At 33.1% G+C, this 27805-nt stretch overlaps 5 protein-coding genes across 5 annotated transcripts; 4 read left to right on the top strand and 1 right to left on the bottom strand.

The window, feature by feature from the left end:
* Nucleotides 1-1759: 1759 nt before the first annotated feature.
* Nucleotides 1760-1939, top strand: B0H65DRAFT_433798 (uncharacterized protein; the record flags this gene model as incomplete). Its single annotated transcript, XM_062825093.1, has 1 exon — nt 1760-1939. A coding segment is annotated over one exon (180 nt), but the record flags the coding sequence as incomplete, so codon positions are not given.
* Nucleotides 1940-5518: 3579 nt separating this feature from the next.
* B0H65DRAFT_282733 (endoglucanase EG-1 precursor) lies at nt 5519-7311 on the top strand. Its single transcript, XM_062822902.1, has 2 exons — nt 5519-6375; nt 6464-7311. The coding sequence occupies exons 1-2, from the start codon at nt 5776-5778 to the stop codon at nt 7190-7192; spliced, it is 1329 nt and encodes a 442-aa protein (XP_062678182.1). The 5' UTR covers nt 5519-5775; the 3' UTR covers nt 7193-7311.
* Nucleotides 7312-8676: 1365 nt separating this feature from the next.
* B0H65DRAFT_282754 (uncharacterized protein) lies at nt 8677-9195 on the top strand. The gene has a single exon (XM_062822903.1). The coding sequence runs from the start codon at nt 8800-8802 to the stop codon at nt 9079-9081; it is 282 nt and encodes a 93-aa protein (XP_062678181.1). The 5' UTR covers nt 8677-8799; the 3' UTR covers nt 9082-9195.
* Nucleotides 8840-10767, top strand: B0H65DRAFT_591198 (uncharacterized protein). The gene is made up of 2 exons (XM_062831088.1): nt 8840-9251; nt 9315-10767. The coding sequence occupies exon 2, from the start codon at nt 9324-9326 to the stop codon at nt 10275-10277; it is 954 nt and encodes a 317-aa protein (XP_062678180.1). The 5' UTR covers nt 8840-9251; nt 9315-9323; the 3' UTR covers nt 10278-10767.
* A 734-nt stretch (nt 10768-11501) lies between these two features.
* B0H65DRAFT_445101 (uncharacterized protein) lies at nt 11502-12043 on the bottom strand (the record flags this gene model as incomplete). Its single annotated transcript, XM_062825715.1, has 2 exons — nt 11502-11543; nt 11594-12043. The coding sequence occupies 2 exons, from the start codon at nt 12041-12043 to the stop codon at nt 11502-11504; spliced, it is 492 nt and encodes a 163-aa protein (XP_062678179.1).
* Between the last annotated feature and the right edge of the window lie 15762 nt (nt 12044-27805).

Here is a 27805-nt window from a genome sequence, read left to right as displayed (position 1 = left end):
GGTAAAATAATCGACGGCTTTTATAATATAACGGTTTTAAATATTATAAACCAACTCTAATTAAAAAACTAGGAACTGATAATATCGTCCTAGCGGAAGCTTCTATATAGGTAAACCGACGACGAATAGGCGTCGATAGAACTAATCTTCTAGCCTAGGAAATAAAATAACCCCTTATTATTAAATCCGACATAAATAACCGATTATTGGTCGGTATAAATTTTAATTTCCATTCTTATTTATATATACAATTATATATTATACTAAATTTAGAAAAATTAGAAGAGGAATTAGATATTTATAGTAATATAAGATGCAGTTCTATTTTAATCGATTGAAAAGCTTTGGAAACATATTACCTAAACGTCCAAATCCGATATAGGGTTACCCTATTAACGGTTAAAAATATTAGAAACGGTAAATATACTATAATTGAGTATGTTATCTTATTTATATTCTTTAGGGGTTAGATTTCTAAGTTTCGTAATACTATAGTAAATTTTATTTGGGAAGCTATAGTTGTGAATAATTTTAAAGCGAATATTTTATTGCAAGTTGATTACTTAGTTCCGGAAAAGTCTAATATATATTTAACTAAAGGATTTACCTCGATCGAATCTTATTAAGGAATTAAAATTACAATTGGCGTAGAGGCCTATGGCCGTAGAATTTATATAAAAATTATATCTGTATATTATATTATAATTTAATTTCATATAATAATTTGGGTTATCGTTAATTATAGTACTATTAGTAGTCTTAACGGCGTTAACGAATAGAATTTTATTTTTATATTTAATTACTAACCTAAACTTATAATATTCGCCTAAATAACGACCTCGGACTACTAATATATTATTATTAGAAACGATACCTCCGAACTGATTAATATATATAGGGGAATAAGAATCGGGCATTTAATTTCCATAAAATAAAATTCATATATTTATAACGTTAAACCTAATATAGTCGAAAAAGCTATATAGATAGCTGTAAGGGAAGATTTCCTATAAATACCTATTTTCGAACCTTAAGGATTTAACTTAGTAATAAAATATTACTAAATTAGCGTTAGGATCTACGATCGATATCCGAAAGTAACTTTAAATATTAATAAAATCCTTAATGAAGTTCATAGCGTATTTCGAAATAAATGATTTATAGATTTACCCGAAGACGAATAAATAAAAATCGAATTTAAACCAAACTAGTACTCTAAAATCCCGAAATATTATAAAATCTTCTAAATAAAAGCTAATAATAAGGAAATTATATAAGAAACTTTAAAGAAAATACGAGAATTAGGAAAAATAATTAAAATAAAATATTAAATCCCTTTCTCCTTTCTAGTATTTATTATATAGTAATAAATACGGAATAGAAGAAAAAGTAAAATAATCATAGATATTAAAAATTTAAATAGGAATATCCTCCCTAACTCTTACCTAATAAAATTCCCAAAAGAAATTCTAATTACTATTAAGGATATAACCTTTATTACTATTCTTAATGTAGTAGCTTTCTACTATTAATAGAGAATTTATTCCTAAAGCCGCTAGGTTTTTATTATTACGACCCTAGAAAGCTAATATACTTATAATATTATTATTATTTAAACGTTTATATTCAACGCTAAATAGATTTACGACTTAACGGGACAATCGGAATTAACTATTATAATAATATTATTATCCCTTCTAAAATATTAAAGGAATACGAATTATATTTAAAATAAATTTTAGAAAGATTTGGAGAGTAAAATATTTCTATCGGCACTTCCAAATCCTTTTACGTATTCCCTTCGGCCGTAATCCTCGGCCGTATAGTCGATTCGTTCGGTCTAATAACAGTAAAGGAAAAATTAAAAGCTATTATTAAATTTATATTCTTTAAAACGTTAAAGAATTTCGAAATATTTATTGGGCAAATAGGTTACTAGAAGTACTACGTACTTAATTATAATATTATTATTAATCCCCTCTAATGTAAAAAAACCGAATTCTTTAAAATTCATTGCTGAAAGAGTCCTGAACTGCATAATATATAGGCGACGTTGAATTCGGGGAGTAGAATTTAATTAAAATAAACTTTGTTGATATTAAATCTATTAAAATTATATTTATTAAAGTCGCCTCTTAAAAATAAATATAATCGAAAGGTTTCAGTTGTAGCCGTACTCTTTAATTTACTATCCTAAAAAGAAATAGCCACCTTTAAAGCTATTAAATAAAACTTATCAAACTTGGCTAGATTTTATTATTTTAATTTACATCGATTATTTTATTTCGACTATGATATTTGCGTACGCGGAATCGGTATTAAAATATACTATATTGAGGAATTTATATTTGAAAAAACCGAGATTCCGATAGTAAATAATAAAGTACCCGCCTAAAATAGTAGTTTAACCGATTACATTCCTCTCTCGTACCCTATCCTAAATAGAGAAATAATATTAGACTATAGAAATAGAAGTCTTGGGATTTATTTAGGCTATATTAAAAACGAGGTATTAGATTAATATAATTAAAGTTAGAATATATTATATTATAAATTATTTTACTATATTCAATATAATAACGTAGGTAAATATAACTAATTTAACGGCCGCTAGCGTATTAAATAGGAAATTAATTAGAGCTATAAAGTTTATTAGTCTATTTAATATATAGATTCTTCATAAACTAGGTATTTACTATATTGTTCCAAATATATTTTTACGTTTTAATTTAAATAATAATAAATTAGACCCTAGGAATCTAAGCAGCTTTAACGTATTGCTTAACGACGCTAACGAATATTAGGCGTTGAATATAAATACGAATTAGATATAAGTAAGCTAGATAGAATTACCCCTACTTAGAATTAAACTATTAGACCACTTTATCGAGGGCAAGGGATTTAATAAAATACAAATCTCGATAAGGGCCATAGTCGTCACTATCGAAATAGGTTTCTATTAATAATTAATTAATGGATACTTTGAGGACCTATAATAAAGGACAATATATAGGATAATTTAATAAAACGGAACCCTAAGTGACGAAAAAGCTGAACTTCTATTCTAAATTCATAACAGCCTCCTTTAGAAAGTTTAGAACGATTCCGATAGATTTGTAGTCCTTAATAATAGCCTTTACAACATCTTCGAAGCGTTTTATAATAGAAATTATTAGGGTTATAATAAATTTATACTAAACCTATTTAATTTCTATATAAATAGGGGATTTAAAAAGTTAAAAGAATTCTTAAAATCGTATTTAAAATGAAAAATTAATAATACCTAACAATATAAGCCGTATAGTAATTTATAGCCGTTACTAGGACCGCTATACCCCTATTTCTTTATTATAATGGACTTTATATTAAATTTACTAATGTTACTTAAAGAATTCGACGTTTACTTCGTTATCATTTGTAAATATATTAAAGAGATTATTATAATCCCGAGAAAATTAATATAAATTGTATAATAATAGGGAAAGGCGTTGATTTTAAAAATCCTGGAATTAAGGATTACTACGTTAAATTTTAATTAATAAGGACCCGAAATTTGTATTAGCGATATAGAAGGGAATTTGGTAATATTTGGGAATTAGATTCTTATATAATATAGTTTATAAACTATTAATAGCCGGATAGTTAGAACGTTTAATATAAACTATCGAATCTGTATTATACTACTATATTTTAGGGTTTATAAGAAGTCGGATTTTAGTCCAATATTATACTACGCTTAGAATTTAAATATAATAATTCCCGTACTTTATTAACATTGTAAATCTTAAATAAAATCGTTCGGGGGTTCTAGTTAATTAGAATCGTTGAAGTTATATTAAATAAATTACTAAATAAATTGTATTTATTAATATTTAGGATTAAGGCCTACAATACTTTATTTATTATTATAATAATAATAAAATATTATTTTAATAGAAAATATATTATTAAACTGTTTAATATAAGAGATTGCGTATATTTATAATTATATAAGGTATATTTAATCCTATAGGCGATAGTATTTGGTAGTAAATTGGGCTTATAATATATAGGATTATTTAAAGTATTAGAACGAATTGGACGGGGAATTTATAAGTTAAATTTTTTAGTTTATTAAAAAATCTACCCTATAATTAGTATTGATTATTTACAATTAACGGGAAAATTCGATTCCTATGGTAGATAATTACCGGTTTTAATACTAATTAAAGGTATCGATGCACCTATTAGAATTATAGCCTAAAAGATAGAGAAATTGGGAATCGTTAAGTACTTAGTAGAATACAATAGTATAAGAAGAGAGTTTGATTACTGGGTGGTAGTAAAGTAGGTTAAATTCAACGTTTTGGAAGAATAGTTACGAAAGATATAGAAATGAAAATAAATAAGACAGACTTGGAATATGTATATTAGCTAATAAAGTATTCGTGAAGACGTATTGCTTTGATGGGGGGTAGATTGTTAGGGCATTGAGCTATGTGTGTACTTGCTTGTATGATACATAGGCTAAGCTAGGCTAGGCTTAGTATAAGCTAGACCCTAGAAAGGAGGTACTTAGTAAATTAGGCACTAGGGAGGATACTTGTAGTTCTTCTCGAATCGGCTAGGTTCCTAGCCGGACTTAGACTCGATTAACAATCTATATATATATGTATTGTATACTTACATTACCCTAATACCGTTCTTCTCTCTATCCTTACAGCTTATTGGACGCTAAAAAATCTAGCTAGGGTGTTAGTGCTTTTCGTGGGCGGTCCCTATATAAAACCCCGCATATACTAATATTTTGCTACTGTATGGACCGTTTTTCCCATAAACTCTTTGCAAAAGAAATTGTTAGGCTTGACATTTATTGTGCAATTACTATTAAGGATTACTTTCAACCCGTTCGCATTCGCTCTAAGAAGGGCCGTAGCAGGTTTCCTACTGCCCCGAATATTATAGGTAGCTTCTATTTATACCTCTATTTGTACTTCTATTTGTACCTCTATTTATACCTCTATTTACACCTCTATTTACACCTCTATTTGCACCCTCATTTGGACTTTTTTTTGAGGATAAAGGTTTCTATATTTACCTTCCAGTCTATCCTAGAATCCAGCTCTGCACGGACCACAACCCTAGATCCAGCCTTACACCCTCAGGGAAGGAGCGAGGACAGCTTGCTGGCCTCCCCGAACACTATGGTGCTTAATCCCGGACCTTCAAGTTCTTTCCCCGCATCATCAACTTTTCCCAACTTCAACAGCTCTGCGCGATGATGAACCACAGCTTCCAAAGGGCTACGCGCCACAATCGAAAGCCCATTCTTCCCTGCGTGCATTAGGAAATCAGCATAAAGACGGCATTACTGGTTCCGGGACGGCAGCAGATATCCCGTTTGCTTTATCCTCCCATTTACCCACCAGAGAACCAAACATGGCCATCATCACCAAAACTCGGGGGGCGATCCTCCAGCAACCCGCGGTGCAATAACTGGAATGCGACCACAATAACCAATCTACGTCAAGGAAGATGTCTCGAGTAGAGCACAAAGCAGCAAGACACTATGGCAGCACTTCGCTACCGGCTGTCCATTGCCGATTGCCGGTGTGTTGGACGGAACGATCCCGGGCGAAGGAAACACGGAGTCGTCTCGAAGGTCCATGATGGAGGCGACGGTAGCATGGCCCACGGCATCAGTCTTACGATATAAGCCGTCCTCGCCATGTGCCTCTCCAGCATTTTGCCCATCCCAGGCCAAGGCGAGCTCTATTCTGCTCAAGCTCGAACAGCATGTCGCGAAGGACTCTCTTGTCGGCCTTGCTGGCCACCGCCGTGTCCGCTCAGCAACCAGGCAAACTGTCACCCGAAGTTCATCCCAAGCTTCCTTCTTGGGCGTGTACCGTCGCTGGTGGCTGTATCCAGAAAGACACCTCCCTCGTCCTGGACTCCGACTACAGATGGGTACACACAGACGACTACACCAACTGCAAGACCAACGGTCTCGACCCAGCCGTCTGTCCGGACGCCGAGACATGTGCTGCCAAATGTAACCTCGAGGGCGTCGACTACGCTGGATCTGGGATTCACACCAACGGCAGTGAACTCACCCTCAACCTCTTCGTCAACCGGACCGATGGGACTACTAGCCTTGTCTCTCCGCGAGTCTACCTCCTTGCCAACGAGACGACCTATGACATGTTCTCGCTGCTGGACAAGGAGTTTACCTTTGATGTGGACGTTAGCAAACTCCCGTGCGGTACCAATGGTGCTCTCTATTTCAGCGAGATGCTTGCCAACGGAGGCAAGAGCTCCTTGAACCCTGCTGGCGCCAGCTACGGTACCGGCTACTGTGATGCCCAGTGCCCTACTCCGGCATTCATCAACGGCGAGGTATGTCCCCTTTCTCTTAGTCTTGCCTCCGGTGACCCTCCGAAGGGAAACTCCCTCTGCTCATCTTTGCATACTGACCAACGCCCAGGCCAACCTGGAATCCTACGGCGCCTGCTGCAACGAAATGGACATCTGGGAAGCCAACTCCCGCGCCACCGCCTTCACCCCGCACCCCTGCAACGTCACCGCGCTCTACAAATGCTCCGGCGCTCTCTGCGGCCGTACCGACAAGTACCAATCCGTCTGCGACAAAGACGGCTGCGACTACAACCCCTACCGCCTCGGTGACCACCCCTACTACGGCCGCGGCGAGGGCAACAAGGTCGACACCACCCGGCCCTTCACCGTGGTTACTCAGTTCTTCAGCAACACCACGAGCGCGGGAGAGAAGGAACTGTCTGCTATCAAGAGGCTCTACCTCCAGGACGGCAAGCTGATCACCACCTCCACCATCGCCGTCCCTGGTTACGATGCAACGAGCGATACCATCACCGACGAGTTTTGCGCCAAGAATAAGCAGATCTTTGGGGGAGTAAACGCCTTTGCCAACCAGGGCGGGCTGCGACAGATGGGCGAGGCGCTTGATCGGGGTATGGTTTTGGTGTTCAGTGTCTGGCACGATGCCGGGAGTGCGATGAAGTGGTTAGATGGCACGTTCCCTCCCGGTGCGGACCCGGAGACACAGCCGGGGACGGGAAGGGGCCCGTGTCTGCCGGAGGAGGGTCATGCGGATGATATTCAGAAGGATGCGAGCTGGACGGAGGTCAAGTTTAGCAATGTGAAGAGTGGGGAGATTGGGTCGACTTTCAAGGCTTGAAGGAATGGAAAGGCTGAGGCAGGCAACTGGCAAAGGAACATGGATGGGTGCGTGCGCTGCCCGTTGCTGTTCTGATATCGTTCGAGAGGGCTGAAAAACTCCGCCGTAACGGGGCGTCTTCCCGCAGCCTCCATCTCTACTGACCGTGGAAACCATAAAGATATTCTGAGCAGCAGCAAGATCATGTCCACAAAATGTTGCTCATGGCCCTGATCAAAGTGAAGATCCGTACTTGCCATGTTCCGTCTTCCGGCATTCAGGTCGTTCCGGTTCATCCTCCTCACTGGAAGTCAGGATGGTGCAAGGGATGTTGGAGCCGATGGATTATGTCAGCGCCTGCCACCATGTGATGGACAACCGCCTGCTCCATACTTCCCGTCGGTTGGTCACATCCTCTTATTGATCCTGTTTCTCACGAAGCCGGGCTCTCCACCGATCCTCCTTCAACATCAATCCGATATAATCACGATCACCGCTCCTTTCGGCGCGTGTTATGGAAGTATATTCCTCACCGTCCCCCGAGAGCGCCGGTAAGTCAAACAGCCGATCATTTGTCATTCTTCTCTTTACAGAATCACACTCGGATATGATGCGATTCACGATTTTGGATTTTGACCAGCCAATTGCTGACTTCATGCTTTTACCAGATCAGCATTATTCATTACTCCGCAGGTACCGACATGCGAGATGCGATATCGATTCCACTACCTGATTTCCATCTGTCTGCTTGACCGACGCTCAACTCCCGCCGCTACCTATCCATGACAACCCCCAAGCCGTTCCCGTCCAGATCTTCAACTCCAACCTCTTCTTCATATCTCTTCTCAACCTGAAGGGAATGGATAACAGGACTGGATGCAATACTTGCTGGATAACTTGAGCCTTGTTGTTGTCCCAGGCCTGCCATATCATACACTATACACGCCAATGGCACCAACAGAAAGAGACAGGGGGGCGTGGAAACCGCCAATACGAACCGTGATTTCCACCTGGAGATGACTGGTGTGGACTGTGGGAGGCTCGGCAGAGATCCGATGGACAGAATATTGCGTACCTTGAAGATGAGGGACGGCGACAGGATGGATGTCGATGACTGGAAAAACACCAAAAGATGACAAAATAGGTGCCAGGAAGAGCTTCAGGGATCAACAGTTCTCCAGATCACCAAGTCCAGTCACAGATCAGCAACATGGATCAACACTCCAACAGAAAGGAACAACCATCGCCAGACATTCATCCAAACGCCCTGAAACAGAACCCATATTTCTGTCAACGACCCCGGATTTCCGATCGTCTCACCTCATCCTACCTCGGCTTGCAACTCTCGGTTGCCCCTGTCCGTGGCCCTAAACCTGTTTGAGCTCTGTTTCATCGATGGGTTAGAAAAGGGGCAAGACTTACTCGTCAGGTCTACAAAATCGACCGTGCGGGCGAGCTACTACTTGTAGTCAGGGACAGCGATTCGTATATGGACAGCGATTCGTACCGCGGGAGCGACTTTTACTGGCTACCAAAAACCCCTGGCGCCAAAGTTGCCCACGGTAAGCCGGTTAGCGGGCTTACCTGCATATGCATATGGTTTAGGTGCATTTTACCCCCCGAACTGAATGTCCGATGCATGTACACCATATATCGTCTCGGTACAAGAATCCGGTACAAGAATCCGGTACGAATCGCTGTCCCTGACTAGTGTCGGTGCGTCCCGTGTCCGTGATCTCTTTGCCACGGCGCGGGAGAACGCCCCATGTATCATCTTCATTGATGAAATCGATGCCATTGGTCGGTCCCGTTCCGACGGCGGCTTCAGGGGTGGAGGAAACGATGAGCGCGAGGCTACCCTTAGCCAGATTCTTACGGAGATGGATGGTTTCAACACGACTGAGCAGTAAGGTCGTTGGACCCTCTCAAGATTCAACACCGCAGGATTTAAATCGCCACCTTTTCCAGCTTTCCTGTCCAAAGATGAACGATTTAAACCTCCGCTTGGATGTAAAATGGGGCGGTTATGTTGGTTCGAGACTGAGATGAGGATCAAGGAGCGCGAAGAACTGACGCCAGCGTAAGGAATCTCAGCTTCTCTGCCACCTGTAGCTCACTACGCTGACATTTTATATTTATGCAGAGGTGTACAATGCCAACAACACCCACAAACTCGGTGCGGCTGCCAGGGGCTTCCAGGACTCGTGCAGACAGAGGAGACTCAACAGCTGGCCTAATGACACCTACCACGGCCACTACCTTCCACCTCTTCCCCTGCCTCCCTTGGGAGATCCGATCTCGGATATGGGAGCTAACCGTCGAGCCTCGCACGGTTGAAGTCCGCATCTCCTACGTGTGGCAGAAAATTAGCGCCAAAGCGGAGGCCAAATACCGTTATGGTAGGCTCGGGATCCTTGCTTTGCGCTCATCGACCCCCGTGCCTGCACCTTTACAGACTTGTCGAGAGGCCCGGAACCACCTCACCTCGGTAACCAAGAAAGGGCACCGATACTACCAGCAGGCCTTCAGCAAGTTGCCCGCTGCGAGGTGGTTCTTTGAAGAAATAAAGTGCGAAAAACCTGAAGACCGGTTGGAGCTGGGCCTTGAGGCGGAACCGCGCTACATCTGGGTCGATTTCGACGTGGACATGATCTCTATTGGGCGAAGTCCTTTCCAGTTCTTCGAATCCTATTACTCGGACATCAAGCGGTTGAAATTTGCGCGGGACAACAGTTGTCAGTACTTCAACGAGTATGAATCCCAAACCATTCGGGAATTCGTCAATGCTGAAGAGATTCACGTCGTCTGTCTGGGCCCCTACGGGACTAGGGTATGGGAAGGGGCGCATGAAGACCACTGTTTCCCCTGCGACAAAGACAAACTCTGGCTCATTGATCCGAAAGACGGTAGAACGGTGAAAGCGGCCGACAATGACGTTATCTCGAGGGAAACGAGATGGGCGGGACATAGGGCTAATGGGGCCTTCATCAACCCTGATACTATGGAGCCTTTTGTGCCATTTCTCCCGCCAGGCTGGTTTGAGGGACGGGAAGAATGGGACAATATATATATAATTGGGACGACTATTACGGGGATGCCTAGCTAGGTAGACGAATTGTTACTGAGTATAACCGGGTTCTTAACGAGGAGAGGATTTGGTGGTGAGGATCGTCGGTGGCTTCAAGGAGTACACTAGAGGTTGCCGAGTATAAGATGGGAGGTGATCCCGCTACCAAAGCTGCATTTTGGTGCATGCAACAGCGGGCGGCCCCTCAGATAGGATCAACCCCTGGATTTTTCCATGTCAGTGTACAATTAATTTGACCTGTCCTGGCCCGCCGTGCCTCTTTTCTTAACCAAGCTGCCGATCAAGCATTTTCCCAATGTTATCAAGTCAGCACATTTCTCCCTCCTACATCAATCCCATGCTCAGGCTGTGGAGTCCAAGCAGAGCCCCGAACCGATGTTACTGTTACCCACGCCGGCCTCACCGAGATTGACGATGGCTCCTCCGTTGCCTTGACCAACGGAAACACCGAAGAGCAGCCTGCTACTGGCGGCGTCCCCGCCCAGACCGACGCCGGCGACAGCACTGCCAACTTTGCTGCTGAGAGTGGCTGGGATGCCTCGGGCTCGGCCACTGTCTCTGCCACCCCGATCGGCTCTCAGGAATGGATTCGGTTCAGCTGACCTTGACGAGAACGGTTGACTGGCAGCATCATTTCGGGGACGGTAAGTTGATCGCATGGCCATTGTCATCCTTCAATAACGTGGTACCCTTATTCCGCTACCCCCATATCCATGATGCAATCCGCCATTTTGGACCCTGACTAGCCATTGCTGACTTCATGATTCTAGAGGTACCAGATCATCATCCATCATCACTCCGTGCCGTCCCGATCTTCTCGATGCTAGACCAACGCGTATTCCCCATATTCTCCTCTCCTTTTGACCGAGCGAGCCCAACTACCAACAATCATCCACGGAACCTTCCAGGCCAATAGATGTCTCCAGCAATCTCCTCGTATCCCTCCTATCCTACTTGTCTCCCTTCGGCCTCCTGAACAATGACCGGCACACATCGTCCTTCATTCATTCCATGTCTGCTATGGACATGCCTGTGTCGGCCGTGCTCCTCTCAAGTCTCAACATCCCTCTTCCCCCTTTCGCTTAGCCCAAAGTAACCTCCTCCCCGCTCGAATTCCCCCCCGACGTAAAAGTAGGCATAGCAGGCGGCTCTCCTCCCACCGGCGGCATCGTCACGACAACCCCACCCAACGGACCCCCCGCCCCCGACGCCGTCGGAACAGCCCCAGCCCCCTCGCACACCTCAGTCCAGGTCGTGCTCGGCGTCGCCACGAGCACAGTAGCACTAATTTGCTGATTCGGACATCCCACCGCCCAGTCTTTGGTCACACTCACATACCTGCACCCGTTGCAGTTGATGGGCTTGAACAGCGTGGTGGTGGACGGAAAGGAAGTCAGGGTGCCGTCCCATTCGGGTGGGGGGCAGGGACGGTTGTGGCTTGCGGTGCTGGTCAAGGTGGTTGTGCAGGGGCGGAGGGACATGGAGGAGGAGATGATGGGGAATAGGTTGCCTGCACATGGGAGGGTGTCGCTTTCGCTGGGTTCCAAGGAGGTTTCGGTCTCGGCCGGGAGCTCCCCGAAGTCGGTGGATTCGTAGGAGGACTCGGTGACTGTCCATTCGGGGATGTCGGGTGGGGTTAGCACGATGCCTGGTGGTCCGGTGGGAGCGGCGGAGGAGGTGGTTGTTGTCTCGTCGGAGACGGCTTGGCGAGGGACGTTGATGGCTGAGGAGAGTGCGGGAGAGAAGATGGTTGAGAGGAAGAGGAGGTGACGGAGGGTCGTCATGGTGTTGAGTTTGGGTAGGGTGGTTAACATAGTGAGAGTGAGTGTGAGTGTCCAGGTCATGTTGTTTTGTCTGCTTTGTGTTCTTGACTGGATCGTGGACTGACGGAAGTACAGGATCGAATCGTTTGAAGGGAGCCGGATCGTTCAAGTACTCCTCCAACCCCCAACGTCTAATCCCAACTCAGCGGGACCTGCAGTTTGCATCCAATACAGTGACAAAAGGCGTCACTAGCACGAGCCTTAAGTTGTCAGAGGCCAGGGGATCCACTGGGCGTGCACGTGCCCAGCTGGACTGGGATATGCGGGATTTTTACCCAGATGCCAGAGCTTTAAGTCTGCAGAGCCAGTCTTATATATATATATATAATCAAGCTACGTTGAACCTATATCGATTATTACTAATAATATTACAATTAAGAGTCTTATTGATTCGACCGTTGAAGCCATCGCCAGCAACGATAACCGATTAAGCGATTATTAATAATATCTACGACTAAAATTAATAGTGTTGCCCTCAACGGCCCTAGGGATTAGCCGGCCTAGGAAGATGCCTTTATTTCTATAGCTTAAGACTTGGGTCTTTGGAAATATATTGACTTAAATAATTGCGTTCTTTGGCTAACCGAACTAATAAAACCCAATATTGCTAATTATTAAGGGGAGGTTCCCGCTAGAGAAATTAGGGAAGCTAAGAAGGATAAGGAGGTTACCCTATTTGTTACTGCTAAATTTTACGGCTTTTATTATAAGCGTAATTACTGTAATTATATAATTAAAAAGTTGGATTAGCGTACAAAAGTTAAGACCTTTTCTAACTTAAATACTAAAAAGATTATATTAAATCGTTAAATATTTAAAACCGTTGGAAATAACTATTGGGAAATCAATTTTATTAAACGTACTAATTTATACGAATAGTATAATAATTTTAGTAAATCTACCGCTTTTAACGATTATAAAGTGAAAAAATTCGTTTGGGTTAAATTTATTAATATTCTTAAGCTCTTTAATAAAATTAATTATAATTAATATAATTGGATTTTTTATTAGGAAGCGGTTATAGCCTTCTATATTATTAGAGGAATTATTAAAGTAAATAAATTAAATTTATAATTCTCAGAGTTTTATATAATTATAAGGTCGAATCTTTATACCGTTTAAGTAAATAATTACTAGCATTAATACAATAAGGAGATCGAAAGAAACTTTAATTTTAAAATTTCTTTCCGTATTATAATTAAAGATTTTCGTAAAATAATAATAGTAAATATTATTTAAGGAAAGGGTTGCGCCCCCTTATTTAAGGGTATTACGTTCGTAATTATATTAAATAATAAGCCCGTTAAGGAGGACGTTCTTAACGACGAATAAAATTTTAGCCCGGAGGTAGAGGGATAGGGAGAGGTTATAAGTAAAAACGGTAAATTTAGGAAGAATATTAATAAAAATAAGTATACTTCCTCTTTATCCTTATTAGCGAATAAACAATTGCATCGATCCTTATATATATTCTATAAGTAGCCAGGCTATAATTTAAATAAACATTATTATATTAAATTATAGTTAGCCTATAACGGTTAAATCGAAAATCCTATTATTAAAAAGCGCGCGTACATTAATTTAAAAAAGGATAAAATATTTAAAGAGGCCGTTAACCGTTTACGAACGTAATAGGATAACAACGATTAAAATAATTAATTCTATGGTCGTTAGGTAAATAAGAATAATATCTTAATACTTATAATGAAATGGAGCGCTATATATTTACTAAAAAATTCTATAATCTTCGATTTAAGTACGATAATATATATTTTTAATAAAATTAATTATTTTGAAGACTTTACCTTTTTAAATATTAATAATTATATATAAGCGGGAAATAAACGGATTCTTATAGAAGGGTATAGTATTATTATAATTATAGTTGAACATAATAATGGAAATAGAAAGTTCTAATTCCCTAACGTTATTCTAATACCGGGTATAACTTATAATTTCGTTTTCTTAAAATGATTCGAAAATAAATAAATTTACTAAAACTATAAGAATAATTACCTACGTTGTCGCTTTATAAATTCCTTTATTTATTATATCCTGTCTAAATATAAATAATTTGTTTTAAAGTATATTCTTCTATAGAATAACGCTAACGAATCTTCTTTTATTATACGGTATATATATTACCCGAAGACGTACTTCATAAATGATGCTAATAGAGAATAAGAGAGTAAACAACTGGTTGCTGCATAGAGTAATAGTGCGTAACGATTAGCGATAGTCTTATTAAAGGAAGCGAAGATAATAACTATCGAAAGCCTCAACTTAGAACCTTACATACAATTTTATAGAGCGTGAGCAAAATAAATAATAGGTTGTAAGGTAATTATTAATTAATCCGCTAATATTAATAAAACCTAATGGAGTAAGTATTTTTATATACCGTAATATATTTAAATAAGTATACTTATACCTAATTTAATATATATTATAATAGGGTAGAAATATCTTAGCACCGCTTGGAATATTTCCTAATATTTCCTCTTCTAAAGAAGGTGAAAAGTACTTACTATTTATTAATAAAAACGCTAGATATAAATAAATTATAAAGACTATCATTATCCTTCTTAATATTATTTATTATTTTAATATCTATCTTAGTAAATTTACTTATTATAAATATTAAGTCTAATATCTAACCGTATTTATATCCTTCGTAGAAGAATACTATATATTTATTAGAATTATTATTATAATACTTAATCTTCGTGATTAAAACCTTTAAGAATACTATATAATAATTATACTATCCGTCGTTAATAAGTATCGTATTTCTCTTCGAATTCGCGGCGGTTCTTATTAAAGTGTAAGAAAATATTACCCTTACAATAAGAACGTTTACAACTAGTAGAAGGGGAATCTTCTTCAGTCTGCTAAGTTTCTAATATTCGGTAATAAAGCGAACGGATTCTAAATAAAGTACTAAAGCGGGAAGTAGATTGAATAAATATTATATTAAACTGAACGATATATAGTAATATACTGGAGCAAGTAGAGTAGGTTAATGTAAAAGTCGGTAATACGCTTAATTAAAGGCTATAGGGAGTGGAAGTTTAATACTAAACATATTAAATTCGTATTTCCTTTATCTTCTTATTTATTTTAACTGTTTTATTACGTAACTCCTCTATTACAATTAATTAATAATAATTAAAATTAACTAAACTATCCTATAGAGAAGATAAGGTTTATTTAAATTTAATAAGAATATTGATATAATTAATAGATCTAACGGGAATATTGACAATAGTGTTAATAATACGTGTATTTTTAGTTATATTAATTTGCGCGTAATATAGGTATCCTAAGCGCGCTAGGAGACTACTAATTTGTTCGTTAAAACTACCCTTGTAATTATAATATTAGAGGGCGAGTAATTGAACGCAAGAAGGGATATAATTAACGAACATAGGGTTATTATTATTGTATAATTTAGTAGCTTTCTCTAAGGCTATCTTTATATTACAGTATAATCTAAGAGAAAGCCCATAAGTTAGTCAACCTACTTTCGTATTTCTTAATTTTATTATAGTAATTTTAAATAATAGTATTAACTTTATTACGCAAATTCTAGAAATTTATATTTATTATGAGGTCGAATATTTTATAGTCTTAATTAAATATAAGAGTTATTATATTTCTAGTCGGGTAGACTTTATTAACCGAGCTTTCTTTGGTAATCTTTCCTATACGGGCGCGAATTTTAGTAGCGCTAGTAAGGGGCTTGCGTGGATTCTTGTGAATTGGAGAAGGTTTAACGTTTATAATATTAGTTAAAATTATAGGAGTATAGAGAGTATTACGCTTAGGCTTAGTAAGGTAGCCGAATTAACACTATTTTATATGTTATAGAATTCAAAATCGTTAAGGTTAATTATACGACCAATAGAATAACAAGGTTGTATAGGAAGACTAATATTATTATTAAAACGGTTACTAATAATACGAGTAGTTAATAGAACTTTATTATATTAAGATTATTAAAAGACTATACCCCTATAAGTCTAAGAAATTATATCAATTCGAATAAAAGTAGACAATATAGAGGAATTATATATTACGGTATAAGAATTATTATAATTATCGCTAAAATAGTCCTATTAAGTACCGAATTTATTGTAAGGAATAATGTTATTAAATTTTAAGGACGCGAAAATTGCCGTAGTATAGTAATTAAAGCTATTAATAGTATATAAGATCGTTTAGTCCAAATTAATTTAGACGCTAATATATTTAATGGTATTATAAAGAACGGAAGCGAAGCGATTATTATAGTACACAAATAAATATTAAATTGTTATAGGAGGTACTTAACGACGGGTAATTTTTTTGCCGATTTTAGTATTTTTAATTATAATGTTGTTAAAGGCTTAAGTTTTATCGCGCGAAGGAAGATAGGTATAAAAATTGAAATTGTTCGAAATGACGTTTATATTATTAATACAGTGAATTATATATTGAAAGCGAGTATAATTAAAGAAGGTTGTAAGGGCTTAATCGTTTATAATAATAATATTAATAGTAATGAAGGTTGGAACGACGATATAGAAATTATTATAATTTATATTATTTGGTTCGATTATTAATATAATTGAACGGAAGTCGTTATTTAACGTACTTATTTCGCTATCCCGATTGCTATTTTAAACAATCTATTTAGTAACTTTAATATAAGGGTAATTGAATTGTAAGGTAGTTATTTTAGCGTTGTATTCTATTATAAAAGTGAAATTGAGAGCGAAATAACGTAAGACGATTAGTTAATAGGTATAATAAATAATAAGTATAACCGTGAAACCGAATAATTGTAAAGATAAAACTATTTATAAGGGTTAAAGATAGAATAAATAAAAGATTTTAATAAGGGAGGAAGGTTTTAAGTAAATTGAAAGAATTATATACGTATTAAAAACCTTCGACCTTATTTAAATTTATATTCCATTAATTATTTATTAGGTATTGCGTTTACTTTATTACTTTATATAATTATAATTACTTAATTTTAGTAGCTTTAAGTACGTGTATTAGAATTATTTATTTAGAATAAAAGAATAGATGAAAGAAATGTTTATAATATTTAATATATTATAAATTGGCGGTATTAATTTAGTAGTTTTACCGCAACTTCGAATTTGGAAGCGCGAAGTTTTATTAATTTTAATAAATCATTTACAAAGACGATAGGAAAAAGAATAATATTAAAACTAAAAAAATAAAATAATAGAAGGAAAATATTTTTAAACTTCCATATTAAATAATCTTCGCCTTTTCTCCCCCCTTTTTAATAAAAGAAGTATTATTCTAAACGTTAAGGTTAATTAGGTACGGCCCGATTTATAAGTTAAACGCTAAATTACTTTCTGCCGAATACTCCGGAATAGTAATTCTAATAATTATTTAATATTAAATTCTTTAACCTTTTCGTTAGAATTTTTTATTAATTCGGAATATAACTCCTATATATTATCCTTATCGTAATATCCGGCCTATTTAATAAAATATTTAATATTTTTTAGTCTTCAATTTCTAATTATTAAATTTTCGACCTCCTATTCTTCTTAGCTGTTAATCTTTATAAATTAGGCAGGCGGAATTTCTCTCCCGAACGGATTAGGACTTTAGGTTGGCTTTTATAAGTACGCGATGGAGATTATTGGATAGGTGCGTTATAAAAAAAGTAAATTAAATTTATAAATTAAAGGGTTAACTTTTTTTAAAATTTTGTAAGGACCTATCCGTTCTAGTAATTATTCATTCTTCGGACTACTTAGTAAATAATAATTTTTACTAAAGCGAAGATAAATTTTATTTCTAATTTTAAATAATATTAGAGTGTATTTTACATTATATTTTACTTTAGTCGTTATACCTACCCTATTAATAAATTCAGCGGCTTCTAGCTAGAATTCCTAATGTATTAGCGTTAAAAATTCTATTATAATCATTTCTTCTATATCTGGGACTAGTAGGTTGATTATAGATTTAGGTTTAAAATTGTAAATTAGTTCTTTGGAAATATATTAATAGTAATTTAAATAGTATTATTTAAATTATATTAAAATATTACTAATATAAGCGGCTATATTCGGATATTAATAGCGTACTATATACGAATTACTATTTCCGCCGTTTAATTAATATATTTGGATTAATTATCCGTTTAAGTATAATAAGTTATTGAAAATAATGGATTTACTACTAATACTTTAAAAATATTGCGCTAAATAGTAAAAACGAATTTTAAATTACAATTATTAATTATAACGACCGGTAAACCCTAATTATAATATTCTAAAATTTATAATAGAATGGTAGCCTATTTTCGTACGCTGTAAGTAGAATATTTTATTAGTAAGAATACCTTTTTATTAAATTTATAAATTACGGAATATATAATATTAAATGTGTTAAAGCCGGCGATATTCTATATTATATTAATTAATAGAATTATTAATATATTTATTAAAAAATTTATACTAATAATATAATAGAATTTAGAAAAAGTCTAAATTAATATAAATTCGTTAAGAATTAGTTAACGACTACGCTAATTTTACTAATATATTTTATAATATTTAACGTATTCCTAAATTATTTATATTTTTTAATATATATAGAAGTAGGATAGGTCGTCTATCATTTTACAATATTAAAATAGTATTTTTCATTATATACGAATTATAGGATTTTTTATATATAGGAGCGAGGAATATAGAGGCGATGTTTATTTTAATAATTTATATAATATAGGAGGCTGTTCTTAAGGAAGTAAAGACCGGCGGGTAAATTAGGACGTTTATTAGACTAGCGTATATAAATATATTTCGGAGAGTTAGTATTAGTAATTAATTAAAGGACTTTACTATATTTAAAGTTAGTAGGGTAGGCTTTAATTAATTATTAGCGAAAAATAGAAGAAATAATAAGAATTATAGTACGGGTATTTCGGGAAATTTCTATATATATAAAAGTAAAAGCGTTAATTTCTTTTGAATAATTAAAATAGCATTAAATATTAGTAAATGTATTGGAAATATTATTATTATCAGTAGGTTCGATGGTCGGTAACTTTAATAATATATTGGGAACGATGTTTAATAGGTTTAGAATATAAAAAAAATTTAAATTGAATTAGGAAACTTAATTGGTAGCGTTAATAAGTGTAGGGTTAATTTCAATTAAGTTTATAGTGTGTAGAAAAATATATTTAACGATATTTATAATTGAAGTGTAATTGGTAATAATATTTATATAATTCTCGTTAAATTGGACTATTTTATTTAATTTTTATAAAGTTTAAATAATTACTATAATTTCAGCTTCCGTAGAGTTGTATTTCTTTTCGGCCGGAATAATTAATTTTAATAGGAAGTGGATTGGTTTAATTATAAGTAAGGCAGTTTTATTTATATTAAGGATAGATTCGCTATTTTATACGTATTTGAGTTAAAAAATATAAATTTTGTAAGTATTTTTATTAGCGTTTATTTTAATAAATAGTATTTTGTTTTTAATGTAGTAAAATAAATACGTTTAGTTATATGAATTCTTTTATATACTGCGAAAAGTTTCTAATTCTTTTTTAGTCAGTTCGAATTTAATTTTAGAAGTATAGACTTTCCGAACGTATTTTATTGCTCTTAGTTATAAATCTCCTAGTTTTCATACTCGTTTTAATAATTCGGTTTTCTTTTTATTTAGTAATTTTTCATTAATTGCGAATTAGGGTGGTATACTTTTATGTAATCAGCTAGTTATACCGAAGTAAGTTTCTAAAGAATTTAAAGTATTGGAAAAATTGAACTTTTAGCACACTTTGATTCGATCTTCTATACGCGAAAGATTTTCGCCGTCGATAATACTATTAAGTAATTAGATAACCGAGAAGGTAGCGAAAGATTTATTAGTATTAATATATATACGGTATTTATTAAATAAATTTATATTAATAAGTGAGTATTTTAAATATTCTTTTTTAATTATATTATAAATAACGATATTATCGATATATATTCGTACGAATAAGTAATAATTAAAAAAATAATCGGTTTACAAGTTATTATACGAAAGTGGGAGAGTTTTTAAAATTTATAAGAACGATATTAAATTATTTAAGACTTTAAAGATTAATTATTTTTATACGGTTAAAATAATAAATAAAAATAAGTAATTTATAGAAGAATTTAGCGGCGTCGAAGATAGAAATAAATCTTTTATTAATTATTGCGTTAATAATATTCTTTTAATTAGATAACGGATATATATTTAGGATAATAATATTATTTAATGGTCGGAGGTTAATAACGGTACGATTTCTATTAATCTTATTAATTTTTTACTAAATAATATATACGGGGTATATAATAGCCGTAGGTTATAATATAAAAGATATTTTTCTTTAGGCGTATATTTTATTATATTCCTTATTAAAGAATTTACGATTTTTAGCTCCGAGAAGGTAAGGTTTAACAATTCTCTATTACTTCTATTACTTTTTAATAAATTGAGACGTATTTTATCCTCCTTTTTTTTTAAGAACGATCCCCTTATTGTTAAAAATATTAATATATTTATTTAGGAGGCTTTTAATTTATTAGGTAAATTCGGGATTAGTATTATAAATATTAATATTCGTTTCCGAGTGAATAGATTCGATATTATTATATTTATTAAATTTGTAAGATAGGACGTCAAGAATTATTTTACGAATTATAAATTCCTTATTATTTTTTGTATTTCTGTTAATATATATAGTATATTGTTTTAGAAGGAATCCGGCTTAGATTACTATAGTTAAATATATTACGTCCGAAGTATTAATAAGTATTATTTTTTTGTAACTTTAAACGAAGGGTATATAATTATATTAATTCGAATATTTACAAGGATAGAAAGTAGTTCGTTAGAGTATGGGACTACTTTATATATTTTACTATTTACGGTAATATTTAATAAGAAAGGATATTAGGCGTAAAAATTATATGCCGGGCGTTTATTTTAGTTATAATAATTATTAAAGTAGACGTTATAATGTATTAGGAAAATATTTGGTTAGTTTAAAAGAAGAATTATATTATTTTTCGCGAAAATTTCGGTAACGAACGTATTCTCCCTTACTTTCTCTTTTTTAGAAAAAACTTTGCCGCGTACTTTTATATTAAAGATGGATGGAAAGGAGTAAAGAACGGTATTGAAATTAATTTTTATTCTATAATAGCGAAGGAAATTAGCACTTAATAGTATATTCGGGCTTAATTTATTAATAATTAGGGCGGATATTTGAAAGTAATTGTTAATTATAATATTATTGATTTTTCCTTTTATATAGAAGTTAAATTTAGTGAAAGTATTAATTATTATTTTTAAGTTAATTCATTTTATAACGTTCGGCGGAATCGAAGAATATTAAATATTAGGTAAAAAATTATTAATAAATATACGATTTATTACGGTTAATAAATAACTTGAGTTAAAGTATATTATAATTAATAATATATCTAGGTTAAATTTAATATTCATTTATAAGTATAAATTATTTTTCTTTAAATTTAATTTTCCGTTTTATAATATAATATTAGGAATAATTTCGATAGTTTAACCTTCGGTAAAAGCGAGTAAATAATATTGGTTTTTATATATAATATCCGATAAAGTTAGTTTCCGACCGTTTATTAATACGGATAATTTTATTCTAATATCCGCGTTTCTTATTTTTTTAAACCGTTTAAACGTCTTTTAACAGCCTTTCGAAGTTGTAGTTTAAAGTTTAGATAAGAAATTAGATAATTTATAAAACGTTTAGGCTACTCTTAAATATTTAAGAATCGCTATAAAATTAGGATTAGATAGTAGATTTAATAATAGAGTTGCTATATAACTTTTGGCGGAAGTATTTTTAATTGCGTTTCTATTAGGAATAGTGGTTGGGTGCGCAAATTTAGGCGTTGGTTGGGTAATCGGAATAATATTATTGGAAGATATAGGGATAACCAGATTAATGGAAAATAAAAGATTTATTATTATATTTAAGGGTTGATATATTTATATGAGAATTATTTATTTCCTTTTCGAAATTATAAATAAAGCTGTAACTTTCGCTTTCGAATTTAAGTATTTTATTATTAGTGTTAAACTTATTAACATAGACGCTTATTTAATTAGTATAAATATAGCGGCCGTCTTTATAAAGTTGTTGTTTATCGAACTATTTGCTTCGACGATAGAAACGAATATTATTATTATTTAAATAGTTGGTATTACGATTATTTTAATTAAACTTGTTATTAAATTTATTCTTTTTAAATTTATTGCTGTTGTTATTATTATTAAACCGATTATTAGAATTCTAATTATTAAAACGTTTATTGTTTTTATCCTTCGAATTATTATAGTTATCCTAATAAGCGAAGACCTCTTTAAAATTTACTAATATTTCGTTAGAAGCGGTATTAAAGAAGCCTTTATTATAGTCGGTATTTATAAATATTTACAAAATAGAGCGCGAAATTTTCGAAAGATCAATTAATTTATTATATATTATTTCGGCCTTTTTCATAATAGCGTTAATATAATTATTAAATTATATACCCTATTACGGTTTAATATAGTAGGATTTCAATTTTGGGTGTAAGTTATTCTATAGGCGAATATAAAGTTAGAAATTATTATTATCACTTTATAAATGAACGTATATAAATATTTCGGTAGAGTAATTATATAAAGCGTAGTTATTTTTCCTACTCATTTCCGTAGTGAATTTGTGCGTATCTAGCTATTTTTAGGTTTTATTAGGTTTAACCCCGAAAATTTAGTTAAAGGCGTCAATAATTTTATTAAGATTATTATAAAATTTGTTATGTTCAAAGTTAGAAAGTATATTAGTTTATTAAGAAAAGGCGGTTCTATATAATAATATTTGAATATCATTAGTAATAATTTTATAACGGTTAGTATAAATGAGTAATGTTTTGTGAATAGTATTGAAAAAAAATCTATAATCGGTATAAATGTTGATTTTACTATTAGTATAAGTGCTTTCATTTTTATTTATTTTTATTTATATTAAAATAGAATATTCAGATATTAAGGAGTTTCTATTAGATAATTTTATTATTAAGATTCCTATGAAGTATATAGGAATATTCGCTAATTTAGTTTTCTAATTAGTTAATCTTTTTTAATAAATTAAAGATAATTTTATTAAGTGTTCCGGAATTTAATATTATACCGTTACTATTAAAATTGGCAAAATAGTAGAAAACATTAACGGAAGGGGATTTAACAAAATATACTCTCGGTTATTATAAATTAACAGGCTAAGTACGAATTTAGTATAATTAACGGACGAAGGGTTAAATTAGAGGAGGACTTCATATTTGAAGAGAAATTCTAGGGATTTAATATTAGGAAATTTAGACCTAAGGTAAAGGAGTTTAACGAATAATATTTTTAATTTATTAGCGAGAATAGTAATTAAGCGGCGGAATTTATTTAATTTATTAACGAACGGAATAATAGGGTATTATAATACTATATATAATCGGAATAGAACGTATTTCGGTTACTAGTATATAAATTACTAAATAATTTGTATTCAGATAATAGTTTTTATCCTTCTTAATAAATAAACGGTTAGAAAGTGGCAAATTCTATAAATTTTCTATTAGGGGCCGCTAGTTGTTACGGTTAATACGAAGATAATTTAATTAATTAATAGCGTTAGCGATATATAGGTTTTAGGCCTTAATTATAGTATTATAGTATAGCGGTATTATACGTTAATTCTGATTAATAGTATGGATGGTATTTAAAGTTAAATTATTCTAAATAGTACGAATAATATATTAGATAGGTTTAATAAAATAAATTGGAAAAGGGTCGGTTATAATCGGAACGGGTTTTTCGAATTAGCGTTCTTACTATTATTTTACTACGAATCGAATTAACGCTTCCATTTGAATTATATTAGTAAAGTACGTAGTAGCCGGGTTAGTAATAAATTATTCGGTAAAATTAGTAGCGATTTATATAATTAAATTAGTACGTAAAATAATGGATTCTATTAGAGATATAAGATGAATATTTCAGTTGGCCGGAATTAGTAGTAAGGAAAGCGGTATTAGGATTTAAATTGGATCGATAAGAGGAATATTGGCTATTTTAATAATATCCGAAAAATTAGTAGAAGGAGCGTTGGTTATTCTAATAGTATTAGAAAAGTTATTAGGAGATTGAAATTAAGAGCCTATTTTAAATAAATGCGTTAGTATTGGGAGGAATTGGTACTTTAGTAACTTATTTAATTGTATTGTCGGTAATTTTACAATTATTAATTTTAAATTAATTTATATAATTACGATAATACTTCTTCTTAAATTAATAAGCTTGACCGTCCTTATTTTTAGGAAATAGTTAAATTTCGCGACTTAGGATAGGATAATTTTTAATTAAGTAGTAATACTTTCGTAGGATAAATTAAATTTCTTCATTATTTACGTTTATATTAACGATTTTTTTTATATTAAAATTTTAGGTTTTATTTTTCGTGGCCCAATCTTTTTCGATAAGGATTTAACTTATTTTATTAAAGTGAAATTTGGCTACTTTAATAATAAGATTTTAAGCGACGGTATAAAGATATTTTTTATAGTAAAATTATTTCTAGGATACAGTATAGTTAATAATTTATTGCGCTTTATTTAATTATTAATTATTTTATGATTTGAAAGTTGTAATTAGAATAGAATCGTTATTATTTATTATAGTAAAAGTGTGTTTCGAGACCGGTAGGGATAATAAAAGAGTTATAAAGAAAGGGGAGTTTAAAGAGTTAGAATGGGTAATATATTTGGTTTTGGGATAGTAAATTTAATAATTATATTAAAATTATTGAAAACGAAGAGTAAATTTTCCCCCTTTACGAAAGGAAGAGAGAAAAAGAATGAAGAATAATAAGGTCGGTTTAAAATTGAATTGTAGGTACTATTTATTACGCGAAGACGTACTTTATAAATAATGTTAATAGAGAATAAAAGAGTAAATAATTGGTTATTGGATAGAGTAATAGTATATAACAATTAGCGATAATTTTATTAAAGGAAGCGAAGATAATGACTGTCGAGAGCTTTAATTTAGAACTTTATATACGATTTTATAGAGCGTGAGTAAAATAAATCATAGGTTATAAGGTAATTATTAATTAATCCGTTAGTCTTAATAGAGACCGACGGGGTAAGTACTCTTATATACCGTAATATACTTAGATGAATATACTTATACCTGACTTAATATGTGTTACGATAGGGTAGAGACATCTAGGCACCGCCTGGAATATCTCCTAACAATATAAATTATATTAAATAGAAGCCCTAAGAAAGTAAGCCCTTTCGCTAGTATTTCCGATTTAATTACCTAGGAGTTAAAACTTTATTTAAATTAATAGAGTAAAACTGTCGTATATAATTTAAAGGATTAAATATGTCGGAAGGTATCGATCAACGAAGATTAGAATAGTATTAAAGTTAGAAAGAGGATGAATAATAAAGTAAATATCGCCCTCGCTTTGGAGGTTGATGAAAATGGTGGTTTGGTAAACGTTAGAGGGCATTGGAGTTTGTGTGCGTATAGAGCGTTCAAAGACAAACAGAATGATATATAGAATATGTGGATAGGTAGTAGATTGGTAGAAATATCAATAAGTATTTCTGATGAGTTACATTTTCCTTCCTCGAAGGTTCCTCCTTTCTTATAGACCTTTTGAGTTCTACAAAAATCCAGTAACAAAACCGAAGGTATTTTTGGAATCGTCATTTCAAGCTCATTCAAATAGTACTTTGTTTGGTTCCGTACATTAACCGTGGAGTCCGGAATCTGGATCCGAAGCCCGAAGTCTTTCTCGACTTTTTTTCTTCATTTTAACTCTATATGGTCGTCATATAACGAAACCGTTTACACCATTGTGACCGTTATGGTTTCCTCATTGCAATGGTGGTACGTATGGCTTCGTACAACTGACGTTGAGGCCGGAAATCGACTGCGAAGGTCGAAGGTCTGGATTTCTTTCGGATTTTCTTCCGGATTTTATTTAAGGGTGATCCCTGTAGTCTACCGGACCTATTCTCCGGACCGGAATTTTAGTCCGGTTATATATTTTATATTTATATATAAAAATATAAAATATATTATATTATACTATATTGTATAAAAGACCTGTAAATCCGTTATAAGTTTATTAATATATATATATATATATATATATATTAAGTCTAACAAAATATAATATATTACGAACTATATACTAAAGCTAAATTGAAGCGTTAAATATATAAAAAAAGTTCGTAACTATTTAGAGGGCTCTAGGTTATAATTAGCTATCGATTTTTTTTTCTATAAAGAAATAAAAATAGGCGGTTAAAAGTATTTAAGTTTAATAGTAATTATAGATTAGTAATCTAAATTCGTTTAAATATATTATTTAAGTAATAAAGAAGCCGAATCTATTATCGCGTATTTAGAATCCCTTTATATAAAGCTATAAATGTATTATTAAATTATATTTCGGGTAATCCAATATAATAACGAAATAATTAGTAATAAAAAGATCATTATTTAATTTACTGCTAAGGGAATTAATATCGAGCCCTTAACGCTTTATACGTAAGTTTAAAATGGCGGCGTAGAACGTTTAAGGGGTATAATTAAAATTAAGGGGTATAATAATACAATTAAATGTAAACTTTCTTTACGAACTATAAATAAAAATTATTAGAGTAATTATATACTTATATAATTTAACTCCCAAGACGGAATATTATTAAAAATCTCTCCAAAACCGATTCTAAATGTATTACTAATTTAAAGACGATATCGTTTTTTTATTAAACCTTTCCCCTACTATTGTACACCTTAAGGTATATAATTATAAACCCTTTATTTTTATAATAGAAATTATAACAAAATAGAATAAATTAATGAAATTTAAGGACCGTGCTTAGGTCGGCTATTTAATTAGATATTAATTAATGAATATTTATAAGATTTAGAATCCTTATACTAATTCTATTTTTATTATACGAAACGTTATATTTAATAAAAACGAAGTCTTCCCTAATAATAACGTTAAAAGAATTTATAATACTTTTAATATCTTCTTTAAAAAATTAACTATATAATTAAAAGACCTTTATTAAATAAATATTGTATAAATAAACATCCTATAAATCGAAATTATACTTACTATAAATAATAGAGTTCTTAGCCCCGTTATCCAAGACTTTCCTACCGAAACTGAGAATATATTAAGGGAAAAAGAAGAATTAGGGTTTCTAAAAATATAAAGGCAATTTAGATTTCTAAAGGTCCTATAAGTATTAGGGATACTGCTAAGTCTAGAAATATTGTAAGGATTTCTAAAGCTTTTACTATTGCTACCTATATAATCGCCGTCGGATTTTTAAAGTATAGTTTTAAATTCGAAGGATAAAAAAGAGAGCTATTTTCCTACGCCTCCTAATAGTCTAGCCGCATTTCTAATAACTGACCTCTCTCGTTCCAATAAAGAATTCTAATTAATTATAAATTAATCCTTTTATTTAACCGTATTGTTCTTATTTATAAAGGGCAATCGATTTATAGGCTTCTAGGGAAATAAGGTTATAAATTAAACCTTCTTAGAATAAATAAAAAAGAAGGGTATTAATATTAATC

This window comes from Neurospora tetraspora, assembly GCF_033439725.1.
Source record: "Neurospora tetraspora strain CBS 560.94 chromosome Unknown B0H65scaffold_7, whole genome shotgun sequence".
NCBI classification, from domain to species: domain Eukaryota; kingdom Fungi; phylum Ascomycota; class Sordariomycetes; order Sordariales; family Sordariaceae; genus Neurospora; species Neurospora tetraspora.
Note: the sequence above shows the minus strand (reverse complement) of the source record. Positions and strands in the feature narration are given on the sequence as shown.

Bases quoted from the DNA above. Each gene is read 5' to 3' on its own strand.
- B0H65DRAFT_282733 (XM_062822902.1), top strand. From the start codon at position 5,776: ATGTCGCGAAGGACTCTCTTGTCGGCCTTGCTGGCCACCGCCGTGTCC. The intron at 6,376-6,463 runs GTATGTCCCCTT...ACCAACGCCCAG, and splicing joins CGGCATTCATCAACGGCGAG to GCCAACCTGGAATCCTACGG.
- B0H65DRAFT_591198 (XM_062831088.1), top strand. From the start codon at position 9,324: ATGCCAACAACACCCACAAACTCGGTGCGGCTGCCAGGGGCTTCCAGG.
- B0H65DRAFT_282754 (XM_062822903.1), top strand. From the start codon at position 8,800: ATGTCCGATGCATGTACACCATATATCGTCTCGGTACAAGAATCCGGT.